This window comes from Trichechus manatus, unplaced genomic scaffold, assembly GCF_000243295.1.
Source record: "Trichechus manatus latirostris isolate Lorelei unplaced genomic scaffold, TriManLat1.0 scaffold00170, whole genome shotgun sequence".
Classification (NCBI taxonomy): Eukaryota; Metazoa; Chordata; class Mammalia; order Sirenia; family Trichechidae; genus Trichechus; species Trichechus manatus.
The window spans coordinates 1,224,307-1,244,149 of record NW_004444106.1 but is presented as its reverse complement, the minus strand read 5'-3'; the positions used below and the strand labels follow the sequence as shown (position 1 = coordinate 1,244,149).

Sequence of the window (19,843 nt, the reverse complement as noted above, 5' to 3'; positions counted from 1 at the left end):
GCTCCGGCCTTGCCTCTGAAAATTCCCTCCATGAACACCTGAGGCTAGACATGTTGTTATGGGAGAGGCTGCTTGAGGCCGAGGGAGGTCAAGCAGCCTGCTCAGGTTCTCCCACAGCGGTGGGTGATCCACTAAGCTCTGGTGGGAGAGACCCGATACTTAGCCCCTGGGCTATATTTCCTCTCCGACACAAGGTTTTTGCAAAGTAAAGATGTGTATGACATGACGTGGGGAAGGGAAAACGGGAGTATGATGTTTGTATGACCCGTATGTTGAGAAAGACCAGGGACAGACACAGCTTGGGTAAATAAAGCAGAGTTTACTTGTCTGGTGGGTACAGAAGAAAGCCAGTGCTGTTGGGATTCATGGCCGAGAAATCAGCTATGCTCTGGACAGGCAGAACTGCAGACCCCATGGCCCAAAACCTCACCAGCTGCTGTTTGGGCAAGGGAGAGTCACACCAGGCCTCTGGAGGTAGGACAGCCTCATGAGAGGCCCAGCCTTGGAAGCACCTATGGTGAGCTGGAGATGCACCTCCTCTGGGTCACATCCTGTTGTCATCCGGGAGCTGGTGATGACCACTATGAATTTCTGGGAAACAGTCAGCCTCTTTCAACCTCCCCCAGCAACAGCTTGCTATCTATGTGCCTCTCTGAGCCCAGTGCTCAGGCCCAGAGCAGGGCACATTCCCACACATCTCCAGGAGCCTGCCACAACCTTAGAGCAGCTGTGGGGCTTATTCTACAATGCTTTCACCTGCAAGAAGAGAAGGAGACCTAGTAACCTCTTGCTCTTTAATTCAACTAATGTTTGTCAAGACTCTTCATTGTGCTAGGTGCTGGTGATATTAACAAGGACTGCTAGATTGGTTGAGAACATGGACTCTGGTGCCACAGTTCAATCTCAGCTCTGCCACTCTGTAGCTGTCACTTTGAGCAAGTCACTTGACGTCTCTGTGCCCCAGCTTCCACATCTGTAAAATGGAGCCAGCGTCAAGATTGTGAGGTGGATTTGATGGGTTAACACGTGGCAAGCCCATGGCACAGTGCCTAATACATAGTAAGTGCTGGTTGTTAGTGCTCAGTGATTGCTCCTGCCAGCCTCCACACTATGGGCTTATAGACATCTTTGCGGGCCCTCCTAGCCTTGACACTATGAGCTAGAAAACATTGCCATCTCATTTTACCGATCAGAAAACGGAGATGTATATTAAGTAATTTCCCCAAAGTCACAGAAGTGGGAAGTTGTAGAGCTGAGATTCAAACTCGTGTTTGCCTGACCCTGGAGCCCAAGCTTTATCCCTGCGCTCCTCTGAACATGCGTCCCGGCTGTCAGTAGAAGCAGCAGATGTAAAATAAATAACCCCCATGCCATGTGAAGGTGATGGGATATGTGTCAAGTGCTGCAGTAGTAGAAAGGTGAGAACAGTTAACCACTAGGGATTTGAGGGTTCTTCTCATATTTCTCCCCTTTCACTTGTGTTTATTTTGAGGGCCGTCCTGTGTCTCTTTTCCTGGCTACCTAGCCCTCGAAGGAAGTTAAAGACAAGTGGAAGAAGTAATGCTGGGCCATTGGCTGAGAGAATATCCAGTTGGCCCCCCTAAGTGCTGTATTTTGCCATTGCTCACGTAGAAAGCAGCGTCTCTATACTGGGTCACCCCAATATTCTTAGTTACCTTGGCATCTTTGATTTAGGGGCCATATATCATCAAAGGTTTAGCGCCTGGACTCCAAAGCCAGACAGCCTAGTCAGTCCCCGCTCCACACTTGCTAAGGGGAAGGAGTTTGGGCAAACTGCTTAGCTCCTCAGTGTTCTCGTGTGTGAAATGGGGGTGATAGAACCTCCCTCCTAAGGCTGGGGTGAGGATTAAGTCATATATACATGTAGAGAGCTTCCAACAGCATCCAGTCTGTAGTATGTATTCAATAAATGGTAGTATTTTTTTTTATTAGGAGCACTAACCTGCTCTGAGCATCATTTTTGAGTAAAATGTGAGAGTTGGAAGGGGCTTGAATAGAGGTCAGAGAGGAAGACCAAATGGGGAATGCCTTAGTGGTCGGCATTCTACCTGTGTGCTGGGTGTGTTGGCCAGCCACACGGTCAGACCAAGGCTTTGTGAATCCCCGATGCCTCCATCTGTCCGTCCCTGCTAGAAGGAATCCCAGAGGGAGCCCAGCAGGGGACCCAGCCCCAGTCACCCCCGCCTTGAAGTGGTCTTCACCTATTCAACTGGGCTCAAGAGCCCCTTTGTCCCCTGTCTCCTCTCCTGGTTACTTTAGGTTCCCACCCTGGAAGAGAGGTGGAGGAAGAAGGCAAGGCAGGGACCTGGAGCAAAAAATAAAAGGCAGAGGGAAAGCAAGAGGATCTGGGAGGACCTGGCAGGAGTGGCGGGAACTGAGGCCTCCAGCTTCTAATGGAAAGCAGTGAACTGGGCATTTTGTGTCACTTTGAGGAGTGGAAGGGAAAATCAGCTTCAGGCTGGTGCCTGAGGCCCACAGAGGCTGCCTACATTTCTGCTAACCACTGCCTCAGGCCAGCGCTCCCGGAGGACTTTAGTAGGTTAGCTACAGGTTTCCTTCCAACAGCTGAACCTTACTCTGAGGGCTAAGTCTTTAATGAGTTCAGGGCACTGAAGCACTTTATTGTTTGTGAACTTTACCTGTAAGCTGAGAGTTCTGTCCCCATGAGAATCCCTTGCCTGCGCACGGGTGACGCCTGACCTTCCTCAGAAATAACTCGCAAAAAAAAAAAGACCAAACTTACTGGTCTGACAGAGACTGGAGAATCCCTGAGAATACGACCCCTGGATACCCTTTTAGCTCAGTAATGTAGTGACTCCTGAGGTTCACCCTTCAGCCAAAGATTAGACAGGCCTATAAAACAAAACGAGACTAAATGAGCACACCAGCCCAGAGGCAAGGATGCGAAGGCAGGAGGGGACAGGAAAGCTGGTAATGAGGAACCTAATGTTGAGAAGCGGAGAGTGTTGACATGTCATGGGATTGGCAACCTATATCATAAAACAATATGTATACTAACCGTTTAATGAGAAGCTGGTTTGTTCTGTAAACCTTCATCTAAAGTACAATAAAAAATAAAAAACTGGCTTAAAACAACACACTTTTTTTTTTTTTTTTTTAATAGTTCTGGAGGTTAAAAGTCTGAAATGGGTTTCGCTGGGCTAACATTCAGGTATCAGCAAGGCTGCGTTTCTTCTGGAGGCTCTAGGGGCAAATCCATTTACTTTTCCGGTGTCTAGAAGCCACCTTCATTTCTTGGCTTGTGACCCCTTGCTCCATCTTCAAAGCCAGCAGCATAGTATCCTTCAATCTCTCACTTCTGATTGTCCTTCATCCCTCTTATAAGAGTTCTTGTGATTGCGTTGGGCACACCTATATAATCCAGGATAATCTCCTATGGTATCAAACCAGTCCAGGGAGGCCAAGATCATCCACCTCTGATGCCAAATGTGTGGTGGATAATAAATCCCACTCCACATGCCAGCTGCGTCCTGTATTAATCTCAGCTTTCCTTCCCTAGTCAGTTCAGACAGTAGCTGCTTCATGCAACCCTTTCTCTCTCATCCTCATTTGCCCAGGGCTAGGTCAACAGGTACTGGCCCCTTCTCTGTTTCTTCAGTCTGATAATCCATTGAAATGACTCATAAACTGCAGGGAAAGGACTATCTTTAACTTAGCAGAAAAAAGGATGTTGTTGTTAGATGTGGTTGGTTCATCTCTGACTCAGCAGAAGGAAACATTGCCCCGCCCTGTGCCATTCTCACAATAGTAGGTATGTTTGAGCCCACTGTCGCAGCCACCGTGTCAATCCATCTCCTTGAGGCTCTTCTTCTTTTTTGCTGATCCTCTGCCAAGTATGATGTCCTTCTCTAAGGGATTGGTCCCTCCTGATAACATGTCCAAAGTAAGCAAGATAAAGCCTAGACATCCTCACTTTTGAGGAGCATTCTAGCAGTCCATAGTATATTCAATATTCTTCTCCAACACCATAATTCAGATGCATCAATTCTTCTGTCTTCGTTTTTCATTGTCCAGCTTTTGCATGCATATGAGACGATTGAAAATATCATGCTTGGGTTAGGCACACCTTAGTCATCAAAGTGACATCTTTGCTTTTCAAGATTTTAAAGAGATCTTTTTAGCAGATTTGCCCAAAGCATTATGTCATTTGATTTCTTTACTGCTGCTTTCATGGACGCTGATTCTTGATCCAAGTAAAGTGAAATCCTGGACAACTTCAGTATTTTCTCCATTTATCGTGATATTGGTCCAGTTTTGAGGATTTTTGTTTTCTTTATGTTGAGGTATAATTTATAGTGAAGGCTGTAGTTTTTTATCTCCATCAGCAAGTGTTTTAAGTCCTCTTCACTTTTGGCTGGCAAGGTTGTCATCTGCATATTGCAGGTTGTTAATGAGTTTTTCTCTAATCCTCATGCCTCATTCTTCTTCATATAGTCCAGCTTTTTGGGTTATTTGCTCAGCATACAGATTGAATAAGTACGGTGAAAGGGTACAACCCTGGACACATCTTTTTCGATTTGGCTCTTATAGACTTGTTTTAAGTTTCTTCAGCTTCAACTTGAACTTGCATATGAGCAAATTATGGTATGTTCCACAGTCAGCCCGTGGCCTTTTTCTCACTGATGATACTGAGTTTCTCCATCAAGTCTCCACAGAGGTAGTCGATTTGGTTCGTGTGTCTTCTGTCTGGTGAGGTCCACACGTATAGTCATTTGTGTTGTTGAAAAAAGGTATTTCCGATGAATAAATCGTTGGTCTTGCAGAATTGTATTATGTGATCTCTGGCCTTGTTTCTGTCACCAAGACCATGTTTTCCAACTACTGATCCTTCTTGTTTCCAACTTTTGCATTCCAGTCACCAATAATTATCAATGCATCTTGATTGCATGTTTTATCAATTTCAGACTGCAGAAGTTGGTAAAAGTCTTTCTTCATCTTTGGCATTAGTGATTGGTGCGTAAACTTGAATAATAGTCATATTAACTGGACTCTCCTTAATCTAGCAAAAAAGGATACAAACACAAAGAGTGAGGTCCAGGAGCAGTCTCAGCATAAAGCTTCCATGTCCCCGGAGGATGCACTTACCCTCCCGAGAGCACATGTTCCTCTCTCCACCCAGGAAGTTCCACTGCACCTCAGTCTCCCAAGACCTTTTTTGGCCTCACCACGTGGCCATGATAGATTACCTCATGGCTTCTGAGGCTTAATCGGCAGCAGGTAACCACCAGAAGCTAATACATAAGGTGACATATTCACCAGTTCCAGGAATTAGGATGTGGATACCTTTGGGGGCCATTATTCTGCCTACCACCCCCATCATATATCATAGGATATCTTAGTGTCGAATCATTTCTCTGATGTTGGAGACCTGTGACCCTGCCTGAGTAACCTTGTCCCTGTCACTTACTAGGTTTTGGAAGCTTGGGTAAGTTATTTAACCCTTGCGTACCTCACTTTCTTCATCTTTAAAATGCTCGTAGGTTGTTAGGATCGAATGAGTTAGCACATGTAAAGCATCGGATATTTTTGTTTTTCCTTGTACCTTTCTAGTCCATGTGTACACATATCTTTCTCCTGTTCTAACTGCAGGCACAGGCTTGCTATTTTTTCATATCGTACTTCCGTAGGTTGCAGTATTGGCACAGTGTGATTGTCTGAAGGCAGATAAGAGCGTGCTCTCTTATACCACCACTTAGTCCTTCATTGTTGTTTTTTTAGAATACCCATGAAAGTTAATGTTATGAAGAGTGCTGTGATGGACCTATTACTACTTATAGCTTTTGCCTCTCTTTGAATTATTGGGATAAATTCCCACTCTTGCAATCACCCTTTAGGTTGTGAATATTACTTGGCCTCTTGAAATGGCCCTAGAAGGGTTATAGAACTTATTACACTGCTGTCACAACCTTATTGGCATTGAGTATCAGCCTGTATTAAAAAAAAAAAAAGATGTTTTCATTCATTCAGCAAATACTGCTTTCGTGTCTACCAGGTGTCAGGCACTTGCGGGTGCTGGGGAGTCCGAGTGGAAAGACAGGCAGGTTCCTGTTGTCAGGGGGCTTGTCTAGCAGGAGATGCTGCTGTTCATTTAGCAGGACTAGTGTGGCACCTCTGGTCACATTATTCCTTTCATTTGCATTTCTTGGTTCACTAATATATTGAAAACGAAAAGCAGTTTTATGGAGTAAATTTTCAGGCCTTGTTCCCGAGATGTGCAGTTATAAACATTCCGGCCTCGATGATGTGTATGATGTTTCTATGGGTCTTTTTCTAGCTAAGTTGGCTGTGATCATTGCTGGACCCCTGCCCACTCCCACATGCAATACTTTTTTTTTACTCACTGCTGCAAAACGTGCTTGTGTTCCTAGGGACCGACGTCATGGTTCGGTGCCTCAAGCTGCTGAAGGAATTTAAACGGAGGTATGAAGACGACCAGGATGAGGACGATGATGAGGAGGTCATCTCCAAGGCAGTGCCTCCAGTGGACATCGTGTTTGAGCGAGACATGCTCACACAGACTTACGAACTCAGTATGTCCCGCTCTCACACCTGCCTGGATGTGTTTCCTGAGCATTTTAGTCAAAAAGTGTTTTGCCTACATACCAAAAGAGGTCTCTGCTGTTGAGGGGAAGCGGCGGGGTGTCCTTGGAAGGTTTAGGCTTTTGGATCTGATTTGAGTTTGAATCCTTGCTCTGCTACTTTAGCCAAGCTGCTGAGTCTCAGTTCCCTCATCTGTAAAATGGGTATGTAGCCACACTAGCACATTATGAGAGCTAAATGAGGAATAGGAATAAAACAGTTGGTGTAGTGCCTGGTGCATAACAAGCACTCAGAAAAATTTGCTCTTATTAGTAGTATTCAAAGATTTGAGAGCCACCTACCACCTTCTAAAATTGGACAAGAGTCATTGCAGGCTGGGAATTCTAGTGATGAAGAGGGAGCACTGTCCCTTCCCATTCCTCACCCCTGGCACCTGTGCAAGACCACAGTGGCCCAGCACCATGGCTGGTGGGAGCCTCAGGTCTGTGTAGGGAGGAGGACAGAGTGGAGTGAGGTGGCTGTGGAGATTGGTCCACGGACACCACCCTGGTGAATTGGTGTAGCCTCTTGGGAGGGCTCTTTGGCAGTTTCATCAACTCTTAACATCCCCCAAAGTGGGTTCCTTAAACAGTTGGGGAGAAGCTGTCCTCAACCTCTCCACCGCCACGTTTAGCATGTTACCATCTAACTCAATATAGAAACTATATCGTTGTCTCTTCATCCCAGTGTTTATTTTTATACATGTACAGTATAACAAAGCCTCCTTTATCCAAGTCGATTTTACCTAGCAGCCTCACACGTGAATGCATCAGAAAGTAAAAGGAAAATATTTCTGAACATTCAAAAAGCTCTGTCACAAGCTTGCTCTGCAGTTCATGTACTTTCCTGGTGGGACTTCCCCCCGACATTCAGCACCCCTACCGGCCAGGCTTCTTCCTAAAGTTCCCTGCCCCAGATTAGTAGCAGTACATTTAAAGAACAAGAGCTGACAAATTATATAGAGCAAACCATAGAGCACAGTTGTCTGCTAATCATTTATATAGTGCTAAACAGCATTTTTCCCTTCTATAGTTCCTGCTAATTTGACCATGTTTCAGAACAGTCAATAATTGGCATCCGTGATGCTTCAGAGTCTACCCAAAAAAGACAAGGAAATGAAAAATACACTTTTAAAAGGCTTGTTAATTAAAAAATTATTTTGATGCTTTTTGAAAGGGTTGATTTCAGTTGTCTGAAAAATTTTATTTATGTAAATGACCTTATTTTCTGCTACTGGATGAAAGCATTGTTGCTGGAACTTAGTAGATCAGCAGGTGATCACCTGCAATTTAGTGGTTTAACATAGACAAGTCAGTTAGGAAGCACTCAGACTATTAGCCATTAGTGTTTTTACTCCAGGAGTCTTGGAGGGGAAGGGAGGGAAGAGCATGTGGTATTCTGTTGGTCTCAGTACATTGAAATGTCTGTGCTTAAAGGGAGGGAGCGATTGGTTGGAGTTGTGTGGAACGGCTCCTTTGCAGCAGTCGGAGTTCACCTGTATTCTTTAATACAGTTGAGCGCAGAGGCACTAAAGGAATTTCCCAAGCTGAAATCCGAGTGGCTATGAATGTGGGGAAACTGGAAGCAAGAATGCTGTGTCGTCTTCTTCAAAGATTCAAAGTTGTCAAGGTAATCTCATGAATCCTATCGCATAATTCATTGTCTCTGGATGCACTGTAGTGTGATTCTGAAGGGATATCAGAATCACAGCCCACTATGGGATAGCCCTCCTGACTGTCGAGGAGGCAGATGGCCACTGGGGCCAGATACAGCCATAGGCATGCTGTGTCCCACTCTCACTGTGTTTTTTTGTTTGGTTTTGTTTTTAATTGAATGAGTTGTCTGAAGAAGACGTGGCAACACTCAGAGTGCACTCATGCTTGGGTATAGTCAGCAGAGGTCCCTCATGGTGCCAGCAGTTTGCAATTGACTGCTATCCTAAAGGTTGTTGATTCAAACCCATTGCATCACAGTGCCACAGAAGAAAGGCCTGGTGATCTGCTTTCGTAAACTACCCTATAGAGCAGTTCTGCTCCATAACACATGGGGTCGCCATGAGTTGAACTGAACTCGCCAGCAGTGGGTTTGGTTTTAATGACTGCAGAGCACTTAGTGCCATCCCTGGCATGTGGTTGGTGCAGAGAAGATGTTAACTATTTCTCCCATTTAGGGCCCTGTTCTAGAAGATAAAATGGGACTGGATTGGTGGCAACCTTATCATCAATCCCAATGATTATGGCTGAGTGGAGCTGGTTGCCACAGTCTGTGGCAGCAGTTCTGAAGCAGGGAGTTCTATGTGACAAACACTCACTGCTTACTGACCCATTTCTTAGGGGCCAAGTCCTGTGCCAGACACTGGGGTTATATGGAAGACTGAGTTAGGGTCCTTGACCTTGAGGAGCTCAAGGTCTTGTAGAGGAGACATACATTCAGGACTGTGATTTAGAAAAGGCTTACTGGCGGGGGTGGCTGTGACAGGAGGCCGGGGAGGGAGCATCTGTGTGCCAAGAGCGCAGGCAGGGAGATAGACACAGGTAAAGGCAGGGACCAGCAGGACATAGATGCTGCAGACACTCAGGTCACTTGAATGCCTGTGCATTATAGTGTCATTTTTTGACACATCTAATCCCCCCAGGGATTCATGGAAGACGAAGGTCGGCAGCGGACCACCAAGTACATCTCCTGCGTTTTTGCCGAAGAGAGTGATCTCAGCCGGCAGTATGAAAGAGAGAAGGCCCGAGGTGAGCTCCTGACCACAGTGAGCTTGGCCTCCGTGCAAGAGGAGTCCGTTCCACCTGAGGGAGAAGACACGTTCCTCTCCGAGTCGGACAGTGAGGAGGAGAGCAGAAGAAGCAAGAGGAAAGGCAAAGGATTGCAGGGGGACAGACGTCATCATTCCACCCCGGCCAAAGGTAGGGAGCATTCTCTGGCCAGGGGCAGCCAGGGGGTTGTGGACAGTACCTTGGGGCTGCCGCCAAGCCCTCCGTGTTCCCGGTGGCTTCAGGAAGCTGCCCGTTCAGTTCAGGAAACACTTGAGTGTCTCCTTGATGCTGTCCTCATTTGGGGTCTGATGGCATCACTTGCAGCAAATAATCCTAAATTTGGAGGATATGATCATGTGATCTGTTTTTTTTTGTTTGTGTTGTTGTCTTTACTATTAAAAGAGTGGGAATTCCATAAATTCCCCCTATCCCCTTCCCTCCAATAATCTATTTAAGAATGCCTCAGCTTCTTCTTATGGAAGATTTTTTTAAGACATAGAGGGTACTGCTGGTGACAAATCTGCAAATCCTATATCCTTGCTTGGTCCACTATGCTAGTCTTTAAAGTGGCTCTAAATGGAATCCTTTGATCTGTGTGGGCCTGCTTGGGGCCGGGCATAAATTCCCCTGTGCTTTCCTCCTTGATGTCGCTGAAGTTCATGTGTTCTCCTCCTGCCCTCCCCCACAGGTGGGTGGAAGGTCCTAAACCTACACCCATTGAAGAAGCAGTCATCCTGCACCCCAGGAGCTGCTGAGGAGAAGAGCTGCTGGAGCTCTGTCAGTGGGGATGGCCTCCTCCATTCCAGTGGCTTCTCGGATGCCCACTGCATGGAGAGTAACACCGGTGACATAGCCGTGATTGAAGAGGTCAGGCTGGAAAACCCAAAGGTCAGTGCTGGCGGCGGGAGCCGGGCATCAGCCTCATTGTCTCTGTGCTTAGGAATCACAACCACAACAGAATCAGTAACAGTAAAGGCACCCCATACGGGCACTTGCTGTATGCCAGGCACGGACTGCATGCTTTACAGGGAAGAAGCAGTGTTCAGTCTGCCCTACACAGACATCACTGTGCTGTCATTTATGTGATAGTTTCATTGCCAACAACTTACTCTTTCTTCTTAAATCAATTTTTTTTAGAAAGAAAATTTGTATCACTACTTTAGATCAGTGGTACTCATCCAGGTCAAATCCCTCCCCTCCCCCAGGGGACATTTGGCAATACCTGGAGACATTTTTGATTGTCAAAACTGGGGGAAAGGGATGCTACCAGTATCTGTGGGTGGAGGCCAGGGATGCTGCTAAATATTCTACAATGCACAGGACAGCCTCCCACAAAAAGAATTATCAGCCCAAAATGTCAACATGCCAGGGTTGAGAGACCCCACTTTAGATGAAAGGCCAATATCATTTGCCGTAAAAGAAGGGAATCATAAGACAGACATAATAAAACCGAACTATATTAGTACATTCTGGGTAGATACTAGATACTGTTGTGTGTCAAGGTGTTAAAGATGCGCTAGAGCTAACCCAACACCTTTTCATCAATGTAATCAGAAAGATTAAAAGACAGTTGGCACAGGACGTCAGTAATTCTGAAACGACTTCATGTGAATACTAGAATTGAACAAATAAATATATTGTAGATTTAAAAAAAAAAGACAATTAATACAGGAATGTCTTCTTTACTGTGATTCAGCTCACTTAATGCCATGTCCTTTGTCACCTAAAAGTGCCTCAGCTACTGCTAATGGCACCTCCTGCATAATGGGAAGCAGAGTCAGAGGACAAGGCACTTAGCACGGAATAGACTTGTGATGGGTGGTAGCCTTTGGTGCCGCTGCTGCTTTCTCGTTCAGGTCTCACCACTACCCCGTAAGATAGATCTCAGCCCTGGTCTGTGACGAGGAAAGTGAGGAACTTGCCTGCTCCATTAATGGCCATGCAAGGACTAGGACCCACATATGCCACATTCCCTACCCTACGTGCTTTCTCACTTTCTGCTATAGAGGTCTGTGCTTTGGTGATATCCCTATAGCAGAAGTGATGGGGGCACAGAGAGGGAATGGAGATTTTTTTTAGATTTTTTTAGGTCCTTTTTGCCCTTTGCTGTCTGTTGGATGCCATTACTCTGCTGAGTCATGATTGGCTTTGTCTCTACCTGTAGGACCTGGGCCTTCCAGCAGGTGGATCCCAGCAGGTGCCCGAGGGCTTTCCCTGCCTGCCTCACCCTGCCTCCTCACTTTACTCTTAACTGGGTCACACCACATCCCCTCCAGGTGTTAGAGTGGCCTGTGACTGGTTTCCCAGCTCAGGTGTTGCAGCTCTTCTCTTCCCCTTACAAATCTCCTCCAGAGTCATGGCAGAATCCTGTCATCCTCTGGTGTACCTTGCAGAAAGGAGTGGCATGAACCCGGGGGGCTCTTTGCAGAGCATGTTTTCAACTTTGCTCCCCCAGCAGCCTCGTAGAGAGTGACTGGGCTTACTTACCTGGCTCACTTCAGGACAGTCACTCTGAAACAGGGAAGGGAGCACCAAGGTCTTTCTGCCACTTTTGGGACCTCTTGAGTCCCTTGAGTTTCTCACTCCTCAAGCCCTTCCCTCCTTTCTTGAAAGAACTATGCCTCACCCAGCCTTCCAAGCAGCCATCAGTGGAATGAATTGCTATCTGGCTGTTGGGATACCATCACAAGTAACCTCTCTAAGTGAGTTCTCATTTTCCTGAAAGTGCTACTCGAAGTGAGAAGGGTGTCCAGTGAAGCATGCCCTTGAGGCTACCCTCTGAGGGCTGAGTTTTGCCAAGTGATTTGCAAGAAATGTGTTTGAGACAGAATTTCCTCTCCATTTGGAGTTCATATTTGGGGTTTTACATATTTTGATCCAATGGCAGGTAGAACAAGTTCATTTTAAGCCAGGGAAGCCAGGAAGGAGACACTAAGAGAGAAATGGGCATTTTGACAGGGATGAAAGAGGAAGCTCAGATGTGCTTTCTCCTCCCTTCATCTTGCACTCACCGCTCCTCCTCGCTTCCCTACATGAAAAGCTGTTCTTCACCTGCAAACCATCCCTGCCTCATAACAGCATGGCTGGTGGAAAGGCCACTCGATTTGTTGACAGATGACAGGAGCAGAGCTCCTCCTGGCACACATTCACAGTCTGTAACCCTGGACAGTCACTTTGCCTCACGGAGCCCTTGTTTCCTCGTCTGTAAAATGGAAACAGTAATAAGGTTGTTAGAGCTTTCAATGGAAAAAGCATAATACAGTGTCTGGCATATAGTCAGTCGTCCCTCAGAATGTCGGTTTCTTCCCTTCCATTTTAGGAGTTGTTGTAGTAGATGACTCCGAGTTCTCTTCTGAAACCAGCTGATCTTCATAAGTTCCCCACCGTCCTCTGTTGGCAGGTGTCTTTGCTGTTTCAGAGCATTGAAATAGTAGGGCGGTGGGACCCTGTAGGGGAAAGCGATGCTCTTGATTTTCCACCTTTCAACATGGGAGTAGCCATTCTATAAAGACACCATGTGCACCGGCAAGCGTGGTGCCCAGCATCGCAGCTCACTGACCTGGTGTATCCTTACGCTTTTGGTCTCTATTCTAGGAGAGTAGCAGCTCCCAGAAGAGTGGGAAGCAAGGCCAAGACAAGCCCCACGAAACTTACCGTCTGCTGAAACGCAGGAACCTGATCATAGAAGCTGTCACCAACCTCCGCTTAATCGAGAGCTTATTCACGTAAGGAGTAATCTGTTTGCCTGACTTGCATTCACAGTAATTCTCATACCAATTGGTCATCACAATCCACAGAAGTGATTGAGAGACGCTGACATCTCTGTTCCACTGTACAGATTCTCATAGGATCCCTTTGTGGTACACAGGATTTAGAGTTTGTTCTAGTTATTTGAAAAGGGTAGACATTGAGAAATAATGATATACTAGACCAGGAGAGGAAACCCTGGTGGCATAATGTTAAGAGCTACGGCTGCTAACCAAAAGGTCAGCAGTTCAAATCCACCAGGCACTTCTTGGAAACTCTATGGGGCAATTCTGTTCTGTCCTATAGTGTTGCTATGAGTCAGAATTGATGGCAGTGGGTAACAGTAAGACCAGGAGAAGGAGCCCTGGTGGCACAGTGGTTAAGCGCTTGGCTGCTAACCAGAAGGTCAGTGGTTCAAACCTACCAGCTGCTTCAGGGGGAGAGCTAAGGCAATCTGCTTTTGTAAAGATTAGAGCTTTGGAAACCCTATGGGACGGTTCTGCTCCATCCTGTAGGGTCACTGTGAGTTGGAATCAACTCTATAGCGCATAACAACAACAGACCAGGAGAGAGACTGAGCAAGAAATTGAAGTCATGGGGATAGTGCTCTTGGCTTTCTCCTTTCTTGGAGATTTGGTGCTAAGAAGGGGCTAAGAAGAAACTTAGGCAGGTGATAGCACTGATTTTTATTTTCATTCTCCATGGAGACTTTAGTTCAAACAAAATCTCGTATGGAAGCATAGGCAAAAGAGACAGAAGCTGTGCTTGTGGATGAGAGTAGAGGCTCTGATCTCTGGGTTGGTCCTTCTAATATGTCATTACCACCACCTCCTGGGCTGGCATCTTCAGGCTGCAATGAAAGCTACTCGATTAGAAGGAGCCTTACGCCTGAGTCGGGACATGAGTTCTTATATATGCTTTGTCTCTAACTAGAGGGCGGAGAAACCATCCACAGATACCATCCCCTTGGTCCCCTCTTCTGTGTAGTGAGGAGTTTGGCTGTGGTTGTTGTTGTGTGCTTTTGAGGTGATTCTGACTCATAGAACTGTCCCATGGGCTTTCCGAGGTTGTAATCTTTACAGGTGCAAATTTCCAGGTCTTCTGCCAACCTTTCAGTTAGCAGCCAAGTGCTTAACCATTGCATTACCAGGGCTCTTTGGAGTTTTGGCTAGGTGTTCTTAATGTCCCTTCCAGCCCTGCCATTCTGTCATATGTGTTCTAGAAATACTACCAAAATGACTCAGTAAGATAAGATGTATCAAGAGGGGAATCGAAAAAAGCTTCAGATCTAAGGGGTCTGTGGTAAACCAGAACGTTCTTTAGCTGGTTGTTATATTAGCATATAGACTCAGTGAAGATGGATTTCCATCATGGTGCTTGGTTTCTTCTACCACCAGTGTCACAAATCATGTAGCCTCTTTAGTTCCTGGTGCAAGATTTAGAATGTGATGCTGCTGTGAATGATTGCTTGTTTTTAGCTAACTCACCACAAAGAGATGATCTTTAATATTTCAAGGAGTTAACGTTTCCAGGGTGGAAAACCCCCTTCAATTCTTCCCTAGTTTCTTCTGGAACCATTAGGCATGTCTCAGTTGCCTGGGTTGAGAACAGCCTCCCGTGTTGAGAATGGGAGTACTGACTGCTGACTTTGTGATGCCCCAGGATTCAGAAAATGATTATGGATCAGGAGAAGCAAGAAGGCGTGTCCACCAAGTGCTGCAAGAAGTCCATCGTCCGCTTGGTGCGGAACCTGTCTGAGGAAGGCCTCTTGAGACTGTACCGAACTACAATCATTCAAGACGGGATCAAAAAGAAGGTAACCACGGACTCTCACGACACCGCCAAAGCCAGCCTGAGCCTGTTGAGGGTCTTCTTGTGCAGCCTGTCTGGTCATTGTATCTCAGTGTTCCTTTGTTGCCAATAATGCAGAATTTCCTGTTATGCCCCCAAATTTGGGGAGCCAGGACTATCCCCATTTTATGGGGAAGCTGGAAGCAGAGAAGAACAGTAACTTGCTTTGATGTTTGAGCAGCATCCTGCGGTAAAGTAGTTACCCAAGGCAGGTGACCAGCTGTGCAGCCAGCCATAAAAGAGAGAAGGGAAAGTGGTGGCCTATTGCAGTTCAGCAGAGTAATGCTGGACGAAACTAAATAACATTTAGAAGGTGGGAGATTTAGACTAAGCAGTGAGAAAGTTTTCCATGGAGATCTGAGGAAACATATCCCAGAGGAAGTGATGGCAGCCGCTCAGTTAGGATGCACTGCTGGGGTTATCCAGTGGGAACAATACATCTCTCCTGTCTACTCATTTATCTGCTTCTGTAAAGTTTAAAGTTTAGGGCCATTCCCATAGCAACTGTAGCTCAGCTGCTTTCCACATATTCTAAAGCATAAATTTTTCAGAGTCAGAGTAATTTGAGATAGCGCAGCTGGGCACAGAGACCAAAAGGGAAGATGCTGTGGGGACAGTCACTTTTAGTTTCCTGACCTTTTTTTTCCCAACTGCATTCCAAATCTCTGCCCTAAGAAACCTCTGCTTTGATATTCTGTTTTCTTAATAAGCTGGCAAAGTCATTTCATTTTTTTTTTTTTTTTCCCCTCTCTCTTATTTGGGGAGAAATTTGAAAAATTCCGAGCAGTTCAAAAAATGACTTAAGAAATACTGTTTCTACCTTTCCAAGTTGACAGCCCTCATCATTTTTTTTTTTTTATATGTGCCCTCAGTCTTTTTAAAATACAACAGTGAAGTCCCCTTGACCCTGCTCCCCTCCCCATCCCCAGCCAGCTTGACACTGGTCCCCCTGAGCAGTGGCAGTAGAGCCCTGTGCTAAATGCCCTCATGGAAGGACAAGAAAAGCCCAGCCCCTCAACAGCATCTTGAGATGCAGCATCTGTGTAAATCCACTCTTTTGGGCTTGCAGCATTTTTGGTGTGGTGATCAAGGGCAAGAAAAATCTCCCCCAGTTTAGGAACAGAGTGGGAGGCCCCCGACATAGGTGCCAGCTGTGTCTTCCAGCTCCTGTGTGATGCCATATCCACCAGACTGGACCAGAGGGAGCAGAGGACAAGTGTAGCAGATAAGATCACGATCAGACAACCTCAAAACCAAAAGGGTCCGGTACTGGGGACCTCCTGCCACCACTACGGAGCCCAGTTTTCCATCTGGAAAGGGCTGCGGTGTTGTCTGTTTGCATCTAGAATTGGCTTAAGTTTCTTGCAGGACTGAGAATATGCGCCGGTGGCCTTCTGACCTGCTGGAGCCGAGCTGTGAGTGTGCCACCATCAGCCTTGTGCCTTTGCTCCTGATCTGGCCTTGTGGCAGGGCCTGCAGGAAGTGTGCTGGGCTGTTGGACTGTGGAAAGTGGGGAGATGGGAATGCTGTGTTTTATACTGTGCTGTTCAGTTCTCTGAGTCGCCACCTGACTGTATCTCATTTGAGCCCCACAAAACCACAAAAGAGTTGGCATGGCAGGAAGCAGGTCCCCATTTCATGAATGAAGAGCCGAAGGGACTGAGCCAAGTACAGTGGAAAGAGCACGGGCTTTTACGGTCCCTGTGTAGGCAGTGCTGCGCGTTACCAGCAAAGCTGCCGGCCAGCGCTGACACCCAAAACACGTCACCTGGCTCTCCTGCTGAGGACAGAGACAAGACAGAGGCCCGGCCCACAGGGCTCCGGCCGTTGCGCTTTGCCATCAGATGCACACCTGTTCTGCCAAACTCCACCTCTCTCTTCTGGATGTTAAAATCATTTCCCTCCCAAGCAGTTTCCATTTTTCATCCTATATGTCCTTCTTGAAATGTTCATCACCGTAACCGTTCAGCTTCAGTACCTTGGAAAAGGTAAAACAACAAAAGCAGCTCTAAATCCTCTGCCAGTTTGTTTAGAAGGGTGCCTGGCAGGAGTCCCGCGGTGGTACTCTTGTGAGGGGAGATTAATGAAAGTGGCTTACTTTTCCAAATGAAAACCCTCAGGATTCCTGTGCAGCTGTGGGAAATTCTCAGGTCATGGCCACGGGACATTGGGCAGCAGCAGAGCCCAGTGGGCTGTGGCTGTCCAGCAAGGGGGCTGCAGGCCGTACTGCTCTTTCTTCCGGCCAGAACTCCTCCTCTGAGCAAAGCAGCCGCATTACTGACGGCAGAGCTTTACCACTCAGGAACCTGGGAGTTTTTGAGGCCAGTAGCTGCAACAGCAAACTGTTTAGCAACACATTTTGTTCCAATCTCATAATTATCTTTTGGAAATGTTAATGAAAGCAGGCATAACTGTTCCACTAAGGAGCAGAGGCGTGGAGCCACACGCCCTGCACCCCCTCCCCCCCCCGCCGCCACCGTGGCTCTGCCCCTACCCTGTGGGATGTGCCTACCTCTCTCTGCAGGTGGAACTGGTTGTGCACCCATCCATGGACCAGAATGACCCCCTCGTGAGAAGTGCCATCGAGCAGGTCCGTTTCCGGATCTCCAACTCCAGCACAGCAAGCAGGCAAGTGGCAGAGCCCTGTAAGAGTTCACAGCTAAGCTATTTCCATCCTAAAGCAATTTTCAGAAAGCCCTTTGTTTATACTTGTGTGAGATCAGTGATTTCATTGGTTTAGGGTTTGTGATCCATGATCGCCTATTCTAAACAAGGATCGGTTTCCTGGTTCTTTAAGGACAAAACAAATTTTAACCATTCTTGAGTCTCTTCTGTCTATATAATGGACAGAGCGCTCCCAGTCACAGCCTCTGTGATGTATGGACCTCAGCCAGGCTCATAACAGCCCACAGATGAGTCTAGTTGCTTTCCTGAGGTCTCCTCTGGTTTTGTTCAGAAACCACCTGGTGGGCCGAGAAGAAACTCAGGGTTGGGAGAGAGTTCTTAGCTGGGTCAAAACTAGAAGTTGCAGCAGGCAGAGAGGGAGCTGGTTCTGGCCTGCAGACGTTCTGTGTGGTTTGCCCTCTACTGGCCCACATATATTTTGAAACAGTTGCCAGTGGATTTCACATAAAGGTCCTCATTTCTGGCATTTACTGAAATGTCAGAAGACCTAGCACATAGGGCTCCCTTTCTCATAAGGTAGCAGCTACTCCCGGGGAGGGTCCCCACCACCCAAATGTCTTAGTGACCTGGCATGTTTTATTCATTTCCGTCATATGCCCAGTCCCTACTAGCCTTTGAGTTTGAAAGTCTGGGGCCAGATGGCGTCATCCCATTCACATTGACAGACCCTGTCCTTTCTCTCAACAAATGATCATATTTTGTGTTTAAACTACAGGGTTAAAGTTGCCCAGCCTCCAGTGCCCCAAGGGGAGGCAGAGGAAGAAAGTCAAGGAAAAGAAGGTCCCAGTGGATCAGGATACTCTCACCAGAATGCTTCCTCTAAATCTGAAAGTGGACGGATGAAAAAAACAGATGAAAAAATGGGCATAACCCAGCTTAAAAATTACCACCCGGTTGTAGGTAAAAAGCCACTTCCTGTCAGTGCCTGATTCTATTTCACTTGTTTGCATGATGATGTTTGAGTCACTTGATGTCCCACATTTGAGCACTGGGCTGCAGTCGGGAGAATCGGGTCCCACCTACCACCTTGGTCATGTAGGTTCTGCCAGCCTCGGTTTCCCTCTCAGCATCTTGCCAGCAGGCCTCACAAGACTGCTGAGAGACTCAGATGAAAGTATGCCAAACCCCAGAATGAGAATGGTTCATAAAGACTAACTCCCTCCATGAATATCCTTGGGCTGGAGCATTCTGGGAACCACAGTCTACCACCCCTGACCCCGTAAGCCCTCAGCAGGTTCAGTCACTGGCAAGTCTGAGCACTCACATACTCTTCCCTGTGCCGGGTCGCTAATGGGCTCACCTCCTCCATTGCTCACCACCGAGCTTCTGTCATGTGAACGTGTAGTGGGCCAGTGTAGCTGGCGAGGGTGTTGTCACCAGGTGCTCTGCTCCTCTCCTGGCCATTGCGTGCGTGTTGGTGGAGGAGGGCAAGCTTGACTTACAGGGCACAGACCTCAGTCAAACAGAAAGTGGTCTGGAATCGGACACAGCAGGTCCCGGGGATTCCAAACTGAAGAGGTAATTTGTGTGACTGCCCTTGCTGAGGGCTCAGTCACACAAGCCTGGCCTTTGTTCTCAAGGTTTCAGTTAGAAAACGTGCAGATTGAAGGGGAGATATGATAACGAGGACGCAGCCCAACAGCACGTGTACTTGCGAAGGCGGACGCAGTGGGTTTGGTCCTCAAATGGGCAAGGGTGACAGTGGAGAAGGGGCCTCTGGTCACTTGTTATTACTACCCTGTTACTATGTCTGCCTTTTCTCACACCTGTCCTCTCACTGGGGAAAGTCAAGGAAAGCTTTATCTGTATAATCAACACAGAAAAGAAACTACTTTAAAAGAACCTAGATTTGGGGATTTTTGCATAGTCCTCATCAAGCCAGAATTTCCTTCTGTGGTGACTGTCAGGTCCTCCACGCAGCCTCTCTGCTCCTGTACACTCCGGCTCATCTCCTTCGCTCTCTTTCCTTGCCCTACCAGTGTTCCGACCTCCTGGACCTTCCTCAGATGGCCTGGCACACACCCATCTCAAGCACCATGCGTTTGCCATGCGTTGGACGTCCTGGTGTCTGCATGGCCAACCGTGGGACTTCACTCCAAGGCTCTCCCCAGGGAGGCTGCTATAGAATTGCAGCCCTTCTCTCCCTTCTTTGCTGTAATTTTCCACCTACCAGCTAT

General features: G+C 47.0%; 1 protein-coding gene across 2 annotated transcripts in view; it reads left to right on the top strand.

The window, feature by feature from the left end:
- GTF3C1 (general transcription factor IIIC subunit 1) overlaps positions 1 to 19,843 on the top strand; it is an 85,043-nt gene that overhangs the window by 33,319 nt on the left and 31,881 nt on the right. For both annotated transcript variants that reach the window (XM_023741006.1, XM_023741007.1), the window contains exons 7-14: positions 6,411 to 6,572; positions 8,135 to 8,250; positions 9,257 to 9,533; positions 10,072 to 10,271; positions 12,978 to 13,108; positions 14,793 to 14,946; positions 17,506 to 17,609; positions 18,382 to 18,566. In XM_023741006.1, the coding sequence (XP_023596774.1) occupies positions 6,411 to 6,572; positions 8,135 to 8,250; positions 9,257 to 9,533; positions 10,072 to 10,271; positions 12,978 to 13,108; positions 14,793 to 14,946; positions 17,506 to 17,609; positions 18,382 to 18,566 (1,329 nt within the window). The remainder of the gene's footprint in view (positions 1 to 6,410; positions 6,573 to 8,134; positions 8,251 to 9,256; positions 9,534 to 10,071; positions 10,272 to 12,977; positions 13,109 to 14,792; positions 14,947 to 17,505; positions 17,610 to 18,381; positions 18,567 to 19,843) is intronic.